General features: G+C 37.9%; 1 protein-coding gene across 1 annotated transcript in view; it reads left to right on the top strand.

Moving 5' to 3' along the window:
- KPNA1 (karyopherin subunit alpha 1) overlaps nt 1-14,468 on the top strand; it is a 57,337-nt gene that overhangs the window by 13,148 nt on the left and 29,721 nt on the right. Inside the window, exons 2-6 of the mRNA XM_009639111.2 lie at nt 2,269-2,402; nt 4,800-4,907; nt 6,705-6,804; nt 7,372-7,466; nt 11,408-11,539. Of these exons, the coding sequence (XP_009637406.2) occupies nt 2,269-2,402; nt 4,800-4,907; nt 6,705-6,804; nt 7,372-7,466; nt 11,408-11,539 (569 nt within the window). The remainder of the gene's footprint in view (nt 1-2,268; nt 2,403-4,799; nt 4,908-6,704; nt 6,805-7,371; nt 7,467-11,407; nt 11,540-14,468) is intronic.

The following is a 14,468-nucleotide window of genomic DNA, read 5'->3' as shown; positions in this document are numbered from 1 at the left end:
GGCTTGGCAAGCTCCTCTGCCAGCTCCTTCAGCACTCTTGGGTGGATCCCATCCGGCCCCATAGACTTGTGGATGTCCAGGTGGCACAGCAGGTCAAAAACTGCTTCATCCTGGATTATGGGGGGTTTATTCCACTCAACGTCCCCATCTTCCAGCCCAGGAGGCCGAGTACCCTGGGGATAACTTGTTGGGCCATTAAAGACCGAGGCAAAGAAGGCGTTGACTATCTCTGCCTTTTCCTCATCTTTAGTGGCAATGTTCCCCCTTGCATCCACTAGAGCCAGGGTTTCCCCAAGTAAGTTGAATGTTTAATATACAGGTAGTTGTCACTTAAGCTGAAAATGGGAAGAAAATGTTATAGCCAAGCATCTTGCAAGAAATATGAACACTTTAAGCTCAGACACCTAAAGACAGGAAGAAGGTGGTCTCTAAGCTGTTAAGAATCATAGAATCGTCTAGATTGGAAAAGACCTTTAAGATAATCAAGTCCAACCGTTAACCTAAGCCTGCCATCCCACCACTAAACCATGTCCCTAAGCACCTCATCTATCCTTCTTTTAAATACCTCCAGGGATGGGGACTTGACCACCTCCCTGGGCAGTCCATTCCAGAGCCCTGAATGATGTAGGGAACTTCTGGTATTCTGAGATTCATCTTTTTATAGGACCTTTATTAAAAAAAAAAAAAAAAGCCATTTCAGGAATAGCCTTTTCAGCAGAATTAGGCTTCTGAATTACTTACCTATATGCTCAGGTTTTTATGTTGCATTCAGTGTAATCTGTGTCTGACTGATCTTGAATACAGTAGTTTTGTGTCCCTTAAGAGCTTTTTAAATCTCAGCTGGCAGAATACAGTAATACTTGCAGTGAAGCCCAAAATGTCTTCTGTGAAAGTCAGTTCTGATCATCAGAATTCTTATAAACGGTTGTCAGGTAGCAGCAACTTAAAAAGAGGCTCTAATAAGAAGCACATTTGGCTATCTTTTTTCTTTGAACTCTTTGTGCTACTTGAAAGAAGAGGAGGTTAGAGTAGACTCAATTATACGTTTGATGTGTTCTAAATAGGAAACCTAACCTGCTGAGAGTCTGCATACACTCATGTTGCTCCATTTTAAAGTAAAAAGTGCACAGGAGATCATTTATCACCTGGTGATTCTGTGCTTATGGAATTTGAGGTAGGTAGCATATTGAATACAACATGTTAGGGCACTTGAAAGAGACCTCTAAAAGCCCTGCAGAGTAACTTTATATAGTGTAGTTTCCTAAATTTTATATTACAGAGTTGCAGATATTTACAACGTATGGGAGATTCTGCATCTGCACGACAATGCATGGAAATACCGAGATGTTTAGAATTTGGTTCTCCACCTTTTTTGGATTTAAATGGGGGTTGTAAGGAGAGAAGTAGCAGCAGAATGGAGCACTAAGAGTAGACACCTGATCTGTAGCCCATTGATTTAAGGGGGGCGTGGTCTTTCCACACAATTTTATAGCTATTGTTTTATGCTAAGTAACTCCAAGTGCTGCACTGTACATGTGAAAATCATTGTGAGTGGCTATAAATGCTGATACACTCAGTTACATAAGACAGACTGTACTTGGAAAGCATAGACTGAAAAAAGGCCCTTCTGCATAAACCGTGGCAGGATTAGAAGCCTGGCAGGGGAGGAGGGGAAGAATAGCACTGCTTTCTTTGCAGAAGTGAGCATTTTCAATGGTTAAACCATCCTCACCTAAAATTTCTCTCTCCGTTTTTCTTGTAGGCCTTGTCTGGATAGAAAGAACACAGGGTTGTGTTGAATTAACTTAAAACGTGGATTTGGAGTGCAAAAAAGCACCTGTACTGACTTGCAAAGTGAATTAAGCTAAAAAGTACCTAAGACCCCTTCACTTCTGAGTGAAGACATGGCTAATTCCCTGTGTGGAGAAATGTTAAGATTTATTAGTACAGTTTTCTTTTTAGCCCAGGCAGTATATGCTGCCTTATAGATCTCAGTTCGTTCTTAATAAAATATTTCATGCCTTGCAGCTTCAGAGAGTAAAAGAAAAGTTTGTTGGTTTGATGTGAAGAACTGGCACACCGATGTGACAATTCTGTGAAATTTTGCTTTACACCTTCTAAGTTACTAGAAGTTAGGTGATGGAATATGGGGTGGCAGTGGCTGGAAATGCATGGCTACAGAGATTAAGAGATGGAGACAGAATATAAAATGTTGTGGTGTTGAAGAGTAATTCTTGTCTTGCTTCTCTTTTTAATTGCATTGTGAAGGAATCATGACGACCTCAGGAAAAGAGAATTTCCGACTGAAGAGCTACAAGAACAAATCTCTGAACCCTGATGAGATGCGTCGCAGGCGGGAAGAAGAGGGTCTTCAGCTACGGAAGCAAAAGAGAGAGGAACAGGTACTGTACTACAGTTGCGATAACTGTAACTAGTCATTAAAGAGTTTTGCACTGTCTATGGCTCTTTCCTTCTCCCGAGCCCCTTCTTAGTTGTGCCTGCCCTGCCAAATTCATGCATAGTCTGAAATCAGAGTCACTTGCAGACTTTACTGCCTCTTCCGCAGGCTCTACAGAACTTGGAGTGAGTGCTTCTCATTCACTCACATGTAAGACTGGCCAGAGCAGCTTAAAGATGATTTGAACAAAGCAGTCTGACCTTGCACTAAAGGTGATTGAGGAATTCCTGTTTTGTTTTTGGTTTGTTTTGGTTTTTTCTTTTTTTTTTTGTTGTTTTTTTTGTTGTTTTTTTTCTTTCGCTACCTGAGTTGTGGTGGCTGTAATCTCTGTTCAGAGAGTGGCAAGCTTGGGTGAAATGGAAGGAAATATGGCAGCTAGAATAGGAGGAGGAGAAGATCTGATCAAGTCTTTAAAAGTTGCAGTAATGATTTTGTTGAGGGAAGAAATAATTTGTTGAACCGATTCTTCTCAGTTTTCTGTTTTTAAGTTTCAGTTCATTTATGAACTTACAAAAGTTCATGCTATGTTTATGCCCATAAGGCTGGTACATTGCGCAGTGGATTTAGTATATGCTGTAAGCAAAATCATTGAGAAAAATGCTTGGAAATGAAGCTTCTCTACCTGCTCATGTCTTGCTAGTTCTTAATGCTTCATTTGTATTGCAAAGTGGCAGGTGCTCTGCAGGTTTAATCAGGAAACGGCAGCAGTGACAAGACATGATGAAAACCATCTTCTGATAAAAACAGGTAGCACAGAACAGTTCTTCCTTTTGTTCTTAGTTGTGTTCACTGGAAGCTTTAAAGGATTGGTTCAATTCCAAACAAAGTTACAACGAAGCCTTTTCCATTAATGTTGAGGTTTCTGGATTTAGAATGAAGATGGCAATATGCTTGAGTTTGGAATGGTAGGTCCATATGTAATCCATACTGTTTAATATGGCTTTCACAGTGTCAATACCACATGCTTTCAAGGAAAAGCAGGGGATAGTTCTGAGGCAGAATTGCAATACTTGTTGATTGTGCTTAGTATCTGCAGGTAGCACTTCCAGACTACTGGTAGCACAGAATGTCATCGGTCTTATTTGTAAAGCTGTTACTAAAGACAGAAAGTGACTCATCATTTTCCTAATTATCTGTGCCTCTGACCTCCCTTGGACCTGATTACTGCAGGTTTGCTAGATAAAACGTGTGGCAGTATTTCTTTCTGTTGAGGAAAACTGTTAGTCCTAGCTGGACTAACAGCGGAGACTAACAGTGGAGCAGAAGTGGAGTTGCAAGCAGAGTCTGCACCTGTACAATTTCAGACCTTGTGCAGGTACTTCTCTTACGTATTTGGCACATAGCTCATGGAAGTTTGTTTAAATTCCCCATTTTTTGGTGTGTTTTTCTTTTTTTTTTTTCTTTTTTTTTTTTTTTTTTAAAGCTGAACAACCCCATAAAAACAACCTCAGGCCTCTGAATTTTCATGTAACTTGGCAATGTATAAATTTTGGTTTAAGACTGTATTTGAGCACATGATTGTTGAGCTTGAGTGGGCACATCATACAGTAGCTTAGAAGGAATAGCATTCCATAGGGATGCCTGTCGGTGACCTAGGGTTGCTACAGATGTAGCAGTTTTGCATAGTATTTCTTCCCAGTCTCCTCTGGAGAGAAGAGTAACAGCAGGTCTGTATCAGGGCTCTGTCTTGCTTGTCTGCAAGTGGTGCAAATCTGACATGGCTTGATGCTGGATTCTTGTTTCCGGAACTCAACAGGCCAAGCAATACCTCCAAACCCATCTTATTTCTTCCAATGAGACAGCTGGATTAAGGGGAGAAGCTGTAGCCTCATGACATCTCAAACTGGGTACCTTCTCTAAGTGGTAGTAACCAAATCCTGTTCATCCGAGTATGATTTCTTTAGACCAGTCCCACATGATCATTCTCCATAACCCTCTCTGCCACAGTAACTCAATTAGCCCAGCCTCTGCAGGTGTTCTACAAAGATCTGTTACACACAGCAATTTTTCAAGTCTTTGGGCCCCAACATCCTGTGCTACTCGGTTGCAAGAAAGCAATTGTCTGGAAGCTAGTGATAGCTCGTAGATGGAGGGGGATGGTGAAGAAGAGAAGGGAATATCAGTGAGGATTTTCCAGAAATGTTGGGAACCAATATGCTAGCACGTTGCTGTTTTCATTTACTCCATGACTAAACTTTCTCCATTTACTCTTGGGAGGAGTCCTGTAGCCAGTATTCTAGCTTCTTTCAGGTGATAGTGTATGTCATTTTATTGCACCCTAACATGACATGCTATGTATATGTTGGCTATATAATATATATTCACTGCTTTATTTCTTTAGTTGTTTAAACGCCGAAATGTTGCAACAGCTGAGGAAGAAGCGGAGGAGGAAGTGATGTCGGATGGTGGCTTCCATGAGGCTCAGATGAACAACATGGAGATGACTTCTGTAAGTCACAAGAAAGGAATACAGTGTTTGTTGAAACTGAGCAGACCTGTCCTGTAGTGACTTGAGGGGAATGGAATTCCAGAAACAGGTGGAAAATGTTGTTCAAAGAGCTTATGGACAGCTCTTAACCACCTGTCTCAGTGGACTGTCCAGAAACAGATTACATGAGAGAAAAATGTTATGGATGGAGTGTGTGGTTGCTCAGTGGATATGTTTTCAAGAACTTAAAATAAAATGTCATTGTTCCTGGCAGGTTGATTGCTTCCTGGTTTTGATGTTCACCATTATAAGTGACTTTATCAACTGTTGCCCAGAGTTGTTCGTGTTTTGTAATCTGAATTTCATAATGCTTGAGACATGAAAGTACAAATCAGGCATTGTGTTACTGCAGTTTACAAAGTTTTTACTCAGTGGAAATCTTTGTTAGCAGGCTTTCAAGTGGCACCATTTGTAGCCAGGTTGTTGGAAACACAGCTAGACCTAGCTTACCTATCTGCATGTGTCCTTAAGCTCCTTTGCAAGCTGGAATTTCATCCTACTTCTAGTGGAAATTAGAAATTTATGCTTGCTCCCTGTTTCTTTACCACAGTCCTCTCCCTAGGAAAAAAAAAATGGTAAGGGATTCAGGCTATAACAGAGAGGTTTAAGGAAAGCACAGTCCTCACTTAAAGTCTGACCGCTGATCTTCACACTTGTGTCTGTATTCAGAGTATGCAAATGATATTTCTGTAGGAAACAGGCTGGGTTTGGTTTCTATTGGTGGTTATACCTGCCTTGAAAATTAGTGAGAAAGAGAGAAATGCCTATAAACAATGTGGTAGATCACTAATAGAATATATTCTTTTACACTTGAAGATAGTCTTTAAATATCAGACAAGTCCTAAACACTATTTATTCGTTTCATATAAGCTTCCACATAAATTATTAAATAGTAAAAAGGAAAGGAGCCTATCTAATTGAGATAGATACTACCATTATAAAGTTTACTATTTAAAATGTCATTAAGTTCAGGGTCTTAACAGTTGGAGCTCTTAGCTGTTACAGACAAAGCTTAAGTATATTCAGCACTGTCATCTGTCTCCCTGTCTATCTGAGGGTTTGGATCAGATCTGTCTAAGGATTTAGATTAGAAGTGGAAGAAAGTCTGACTTCCCTTATGCTTCTTTACATGGATTTACAGGTGTGATGAACAGAATGTCAGATTGTACCTGGTATAAAAAGGTTGCTGATTTAATTTAGCTGTATTAGTGGAAACTGTTGGTATTATGGAAAATTTAATGCTCTTGTTTGATTATAATGACAAGCATTAGGTTTGTCAACTCTTCTAGAAATGACAGAGTGTAAGAGAATGACTCAAAATGTACATGTTGCAGAAATCTAAACAGTAGCATAATCAAAGTGGTGTTCTTGCATAACAGTAATTGCTATTCCAATTTAAACTACCTTTTGTTGAAGCTGACAATTTTACATTTATTTTAGAGGAGGAGAGAGAGGGAAAAAAGGGGAGAGAACACCAGTGAGAGGTTTTGAAGAGTAATTTTCTTGACATAGCTTAAGTAAAATTTGAATTTTGGCTTCCAGAGAAGAAAGAGTACATTCAAGAATAATGCTGCTTATGTAGATGTACATATATGATGACTCATTTGTTGTCCATACTGGTCTTATATAAGTTTTTACTCAAGAGATAAAATTGGTACCAGTTTAGCAAATGTTGTATCCTTTTTACCACTAATCCCAGATTTTCTTCTTCCTCTTGCTCTCTATCACTCTCATTCTGTCTCCCCTGCTGAATCCTAGAGTGCGGTCATCACCTCTGATATGATTGAGATGATTTTCTCCAATAGTCCAGAACAGCAGCTTTCAGCCACCCAGAAATTCCGAAAGCTTCTTTCTAAAGGTAAGAGCTGAAATTACCTGGAGAAAAATGTAGAGGCATCCCTGGCATATGTTTTTACTTCGACAGCAATAAAGATTGAGTTTCCTGCAGAAATTTCTGGGTCAAGCTCTGTTTTGGAAAATGTTGGCTAAGTGTATGTAATAGTCACATCTTTTTTGAAATCTATATAACTTCTAAGTGATGCAGTTGTGATGTCTATTCTTGAATGTAATTGTAAATATTATAGGCAGTGTCTCTATGGTTCAAATATGCTGATATGCCAAAGTTTGTCTGCATGTGCTCATGCCAGAGTGACTTCACAGAACTGCTGCTGTGAAGTTGGTCTGCCTGAGTTACTGACTGCATTAGTGTTTTGGATCATATTACCTCAAAATTCAAGCTGGAGTTGTCTTATGGTGACAGATAGGAATCCATTGCCTTTTACTAAAGGTAAAGCAGTATTGTAGAAAAAGAACACTATCAGAAAAGAGGAGTCAGCATGTCATTGGATATTATTTTGATGCAGTAATTTGAGAATTTCTCTACAAAGAAATGAATGTATCTAACTTTGCTTTTTATTTTAAATAGAACCAAATCCTCCAATAGATGAAGTCATAAGCACACCAGGAGTGGTGGCCAGGTTTGTGGAGTTCCTCAAACGAAAAGAAAACTGTACATTACAGGTATACAAATATAAATATATTGCTCTTCCTACATTATGAAGGCATTTGGTGATTCAAATTAGGTAGGAAAAAAACTCCAGTGATTTGTTTAATTAGCTGTACTTCCTCTCTTTCTTCACTAGGTTAAAAAAGCTATTTTATCTTCAGGGTTTTTAGCAAAACTTTTGGGGACACGAGAGAGAGGGAGACGTCTCTGAGTTGCATTGTGTGATTGCTAGATGGGGTCTTTAACACTTTGTCATGTAATAAAAACAGTTTGAAGTTTGGACGTCAGCAGATGAAAATCTATTAAACTAAACTTCCAGGTTTGTTGTCTTTGTACTAATTGAAGACAGTTTAAAATGTTTAGAATTATGACTTAATTTTTTTATTAAATTAAAAAGTTTAAAATTAGAATTGCAGTCCATAATGATAAACATAGAAACCTTGAAACTTACTTGCTTTGGTTTGAAAAACTAAATTATGTCTGCTACAGCGGTGGTTAGTTTGTCTTGGACTAGCTTCTTGTCTCACTTCCAGCTGTCCTTTTTTCTGGTCAGAGTTCTTCTAGGCTAGTAGAAAACGAAAGAAAACAAATCATCTAGTAAAAGAAAAAAATGTTAACAGGTAACTGTTAAATACAATATATATGTTAGAATCAATGTTCTTTCAAAATGCATAAGGTACCAAAATTGCTAATGCCTTGTGAAATCCAAATTTTGGTGAGTGGAGATATGCAAAAAATGGATACTTTTTTTCTTACACAGTAGAGAAAAGGTATCATTTATAGGAATTACTTTTCAAATTAATGTCCAGAATTCCAAAGGTCTGTTAGCTACCTTTGAGGAGTTTGTGGACAGAGTTACTAAGAGTATGTATCAGACTATTGGTTTGCAACTCCAGTGGAAAGTTTGTAAGTGATCTGATATAAAAAAATGGAATGCCTTTTATTACTTATAAGGCTCTAGCATGGAAGCCTAAGACAGGTAGACAAGGGGAGATAAGCTCCTAATATTTGAAGGACATATTTGAATAGGAAGGGAAAATAAGGGTAGAGGACACTTCATCAAATGCAGATACATCTCTAGTTTAAAAAACTGCAAAAGCAATTATAGACTGAGTCAAATTCTCATGGCCTTACTGGTGTAATATGTATTGATTTTTACATGGGAAGAGCAAAAATCAGTCAAAGTTGAAACTTCCAAGCTTGTCCTTAAGAGTTTGTAACAAAGCATTGAAAATATAAACCCGAATACATTGCTCTTCATATGGTTAATTGTCTTTCATCTTGCCAAATCTGTCTGCCTGCTTGGCAGTTCAGGGTCTGCAGGTAGAACTTTTTGCTGTGGTCAGTTAGGAAGTTCCTCCTGACCTCACTTTTTAGTACTTGTTTTTACTCTGTTGATGTTTCCAAAAGTGTTCGTTGGCACAGGTGCAGATTTTGAGCTTCCCATTCAGCATTCCTGACTCTAGCCTAGCTGTAGAAGGAAAGGATTTTCAACTCATTCTGGAAACACTGAAGTATTTTTTTTGCTTAGATATTATAGGTACTTGTATGGTGGATTGAGTATGGAAACTCTTCCATGTTGATGAACTTGGTACTTTATGTGACTTTGTGCTCTGTTTTTCTTTTTTGTGTGTTGTCAGTGGAATATCCAGTAAAAACTGAGCTTCTGGTATCAGTGGTAGGAAGGCCTAATTTGTCTGGAATTCCTCTGTGCAATTTTACTCAAGTGATTTCAAGACTTTAAAAAGCTCCCATCTTCTCTATGATCACTTAAACCACACGAGAACAAGTAAATTTTTCTTGTGCAAAATCTTTTTGTGATGGAGAGAGAAATCTCAAAAGATACCACACAGATACCAAGATCATCCCTTGGATGAGGTTTTCTTCCTGTTAATTAACTTCAATTATCATGAAGTATTTTGTTTTTCTATCCTTTGCTGCTTGCATGTGGCTGTTCCTTAGTTTATATACCCTGGAGCATCAGGTGTTAACAGTGGAGAGGGAGGAGAGAAGCTGTCACTCAGCTAACCTTTCTGTAACTTACACCATGGGAAATGTTAAGTGGTGCTCACACAAGGGCATCATCTCATTCACCCTTGATTCTAGTTAGATGTTGGGAAGAGCTCAGTTTAGCAGAACTTTGTTCCACAAAAGATGGGGAGATCTTATGATTGGCTCATAATCAAAACTTAATTTATATATAACTGAAACAAAGTATAGATTTGAGCAAGAAGTACCTCATATTTGGTCCTAAACTTGATTAATCTGTTTATGCATAGTGTTTCTTCTCCACTATGGGTATATGACTGGAGAGAGCATGAGTCTCTCGAGTTTTGAATAGTTCAACCTGGGTGGCATCTGTTAGGAAGCCAAAGGGCAAGTTCTACAATATGTGTAAGAAACCTCTGTGAAAGATGGCTAATAATCGTGTTATACTGTATCACAAAAGACTGGATACTCACTTCAGAGAAAGTAAAATTACAGGAAAGCAAGCACATTTTGTGTTTGCCTTAAGGTCTGGCCTGAACGTTTTGTTTCTAGTTCATTAATGATTAGTCTCACAGTTTTGGTGTCGTGTGTTACTGCTTTATTGCAGCCCATACTCTTTGTGTGTTACAATGATGTATTTTGGAATCATTCATTCTGATCACATCTTACTGGAAGATAATTTCTCCTTTAGTTGGTCAGGAGGGCAGGATTAATTATATTTTTAAAACTGAAGTCTAGTCATTAATAACACTTAAAAATTAAAAGCCTTACCAGCGTGGGCTTAATTATTGAGTTCTTATTTCAGTCCCATTCCAGTATTCTGTGCATCTCCTTAGCATGACTTGCTTTTATGATTAAATCCTAAATGTAAGTCCTTGCTGCTCTTCAGAGATAGCTAGTCTTGGAAAGTATGTCAGGATTTTCACTGGCATACTGCCAGATTGTTAAAATTCATTAGTAATGTCAAAATCAGTCATTTATAGTATACAACTTTCCATTTTTATTGTTTGTTGACTTTTGCCTTTTCATTCAACTTTTAGCAGTCTTTTCATTCTCTAGATTCTGAATGTATCTAATAGGATTTAAATTTGCTATTTTAGTGCAATAATTTTTGGACTGAAAAGCATGCAGAAATCTACCAAAATCTAGATTTCTAGAAGCTGTATTTTTGGAGGTCTGTATCAGGTAGTGTTAAAATTTGCATTTCAGCTTAAATCATTAATGCTTTTGCAAGCTGAGATTAAAATAAATTAACAAAAGCAGTTAAGTCAAAAGATGGAAAGTGTTAATTCAGGATCTCAGTTTTGCTTCAAGTCTTGAATAAAAACATCATATGCTAATAACTCTTGGCAGCAATACTGATCACCAGAGTTGGAGAGATGTAGTACTCTGCTGTAGTTGTGGAGTTCTACCAGGTTGTGATCACAAAGTTGTGTGGTGTATTTGTTTTTTTTTTTTTTTTTAAATCTCCTTTCCTGTTTGGTTTTTTAATGACCTTTATTTGCTTTATATCCATCAAGTTTTGTCAAACGATGTTGATAGTGTCTGTCTTCGTGCATCTGCAGGAATATCATTGCTGATTCAGTGAATGCAGGTATCTGATGTCTTGTGGGAAGACTCCTTTTTTGTGTATTGGTTCTTAGCCAGTAAGGAAAGGCAGTAGAACAGACCAAAGGTAATATAATTGCATAGCAAAAAACATTTGAAAAGCCACAGCAAGCCTGATCTTGTTCCCAAGAAAGAACTTCTGCAAATTTTGATTTAAAGTGATACTGATAATTTTAACTTAACTCTATGATTCTGATTCTTACTTTGCAAATTGTCTGTGTTAATTAGTAATAGCTCATGCTCTCCCGATGCCAATTCTTTCTGTCTTTTAAGTGTCTTTTAAAAAGACATTTAGTCTTCATTTTTGGTGTGGCACAGAAGGCTCCTAGTAAACTTTCTTTTGTCTTTTGTATTCCAGTTTGAAGCTGCATGGGTGCTGACAAATATTGCCTCGGGAAATTCCCTTCAGACTCGAATAGTGATCCAAGCAGGAGCTGTCCCCATCTTCATAGAGCTGCTTAGTTCAGAATTTGAAGATGTACAGGAACAGGTAAAGATTAAGAATGGTGTTGAGTTTTTTGTGTGTATGTGTGGCGGTTTGTGGAGTTGGAGGTTTTTTGTTTGTTTTTTGGTTTTTTGTTTTGTTTGTTTGGGTTGGTTTGTTTTGTGTGATGTGTTTGGTTTGTGGGTTGTTTTTTTTTTTTTTTTTCCCCTCCCCCAAGGAACAAGGCTATCCTGTAAGAAAGCCTTTAGTGGAAATTTAGTGTTTGGCAGTTTTGCACAGCAGTTCCTTTCTACCTAGTATGTGTTAAGATATCTAAGCAAGTATTGTCTTTTTCTTTTCCTGGAAATGATATATTTAACCACAGCCAATGAGGTAACGCATTTTGATCTCTAATGGGTTAATATTTTTCTGTGTATTGAGGAATTCAAGAAGCCTTGTTTAAAAAATTGCTTTAGAGATGGAAAGTTCATGCTTGTTTCTCCTGAAGATAAAGCATGAGTGGAAATTATAGTTTGTTCTCTACGTTCCTTACAGAGTAGATTAATATTCTTTAAGGCCCAAAGGGATCAGTGTAAAGCACAGACCAAACATTTGACTCGGTAATTTCTGCGTGAGGCCATAACTTGTGTTTGAATAAGGATGTATTTCAGACCTATAATCTTGCTTTGAAGACTTAGGGTGATGAAATATGAATCATGTTAACAACTAGAGTTTCGGTTAATCTTAATCCTAACTTGAAAGCATGTACCTTTACTGTGCAAATTTGACTAGCTTTGGGTCCAGGTATTTGCTTTTGTTTCATTGTCTACTCAATTAGTAAGCTCTCTGTTTTTTCCTATAGCTACTTACAGTCCGTAGCTTAAGCTTTTCTTGAGCAAATGAAATTAAGCTCTGAATTCTCATTATGAGGGTATTTCTGTGGCAGTTGGTTTGGTTTTTCTGTGACCCTTTTCTGAACATTTCTTTGTTTCGATATCTTTTTGTGGTGGTGAAATTACAAGCACTGGATATTCCAGTAGTGCTCTTCCAGCAATGCTATTTGCGGAGATAGTACCTTATTTTAATTTCTGCTTGATACTTTGGTGTGTAAATATCCAAGATGTCTTTGCGGACTCTTTGCCACAAAAGCTGGCTGTGAGCTCAGGTTAAGCTGATTATCCAATATGATCCATTGTTCTTTTCAGAATCACTGACTACCAGGGTTCAGTTCTCCATCCTGTAAGTGTGACCTCTATTCTCTGTTCCTAGATGTCTGACCTTGCATTTGGCTGTATTGAGATGCATGTTTGGAGGAGTCCCGACTCATAAGCATTGGATTGCGTTGTGTAACTTGCCTTTCTCTCTTATAGCTGGCTCAGAATGTATCACCTGTACTTAAAGGTGCCTAACATTTTCCACAAGACAGATTTATTTTTTTTTTCCACAGTTGCTTATAGCTTTCTAGTTCTTTCACTCTACAACTTCCCATTTTCAATGGTCTGTATCAGGCTGAATTATCTTGGAAAAGGTTATTTTAAGAGAAGTTAAATTCAGGTGCTTGAGAAAATTATATTAAAGGAAATTTTTTATCAATTTTTTTTTGTAGCTTTCTTTGAGGAAGAGAGTCTTTATTGTCGTAGAAACTAGAAATGTGATAGGGAGCTTGCCAAAACGGCAGATAAATGCTATGTTCTGCCTGTGTGAAAATCCATCCAGGCTTAGCTATACAATGCTTTTTAGGGTTTGTTTTTTGCGGGGGTTGAAATTGGTGGCATTACTTTCCAAATTCTACAATCACTTATACAATGCTGTTCCTGCAGTATGATTGGTGCTTTGAGTGTGGTAAGGGCTACTCTGTTTTTCTGCTCCTAATGATCTTCTGTGCAAGAGCCAAATTGTTTTTTTTATTAGGTTGTTGTTACCGTCCCTGCTGATGTTCAGAGAGCAGGTGGGAAGAGCGAACCTGTTTAGAATGAGTTGTGCAGCCTTCTGCCTTAAGATGTGTGAATTAACAGAAGAGCTTAGAGGCCACAGTTAAGTAGTTTATCTGTCTCCTTCCCCCTCTGCCTTCTAATAAACTGCTGACAAGTTAAAGTTCAGATTGCAGGCAGGCAGAGTGGGTTATAATTACCAGATAATATTTTTCTGTGTAATTCAGGTGCTGAATCCATGATCTCTCTGTTACCAGTAAGTCTTTAAATGCCAGTTACAAATTGCTCTGTAGTAAGCTGTGCTAAAGAAGGAAAATGTACGACAGTGAAGTGTTACCTACACCTTTTCATGGTGGGTTCCCATGCTGCAAGTCTAGAGGTTGCAGCCGTGCTCGTGGCTCACTTTGTGTTTAAGGCAGGCCAACATGAAAGAAATTCTGGGTTTCCGACAGCTTTTAAAAAACCCGAACACTTCACCATAATATTTACTAAAACAAAAATTAAAAGCATTAAGCATTTAAATGTTAGCTATTGAATGTCTGCATTGCAGGGTGGCATTAGTACACAATTGCATAGTATTTTTCCAGATGACTCTAATCTCTTTTAGTATATGTACAGATTGTTGCCTGGTAACAAATCAGCGGGTAGTAAAGGAGGCTTTTATTTGTCACACTGTGGCCCTGTTTCTTAAAGTTGGAACACATTATAGTGAATGAAGGAGAGAAAAGGGAAGAGGTTCTTATGATTAACACAATTACAGCTGTCTGAGATACATTTATCTACCACATAGTGTCTGATGCTGGATAGTTTGCTTATATCAGTTTTCAGTAAATAAGCATTAAAAAAACCACAGACTAATATCTAATGTGAAATATTTGCGTTTTGTTTTGTAGTTGAGGACAACACAGCACTTTTGCAAGTGACTTTTATAGTTAGGTCTGTGTTTTGAGCAGATATGGGCTTCTCAGGGCAGATAGGCCAAAAGCTAGCCCTACAACCATATGGTAAAGGATGAAGAGAAAAAGAAATATTGAAGGGTGTGTTTAGTAAGCCATTCATTGTGC

This window comes from Egretta garzetta, unplaced genomic scaffold, assembly GCF_000687185.1.
Source record: "Egretta garzetta isolate BGI_Z169 unplaced genomic scaffold, ASM68718v1 scaffold85, whole genome shotgun sequence".
In the NCBI taxonomy this organism is placed as follows: Eukaryota; Metazoa; Chordata; class Aves; order Pelecaniformes; family Ardeidae; genus Egretta; species Egretta garzetta.
The sequence above is the reverse complement of the archived record's forward strand: the minus strand, read 5'-3'. Positions and strand labels throughout refer to the sequence as shown.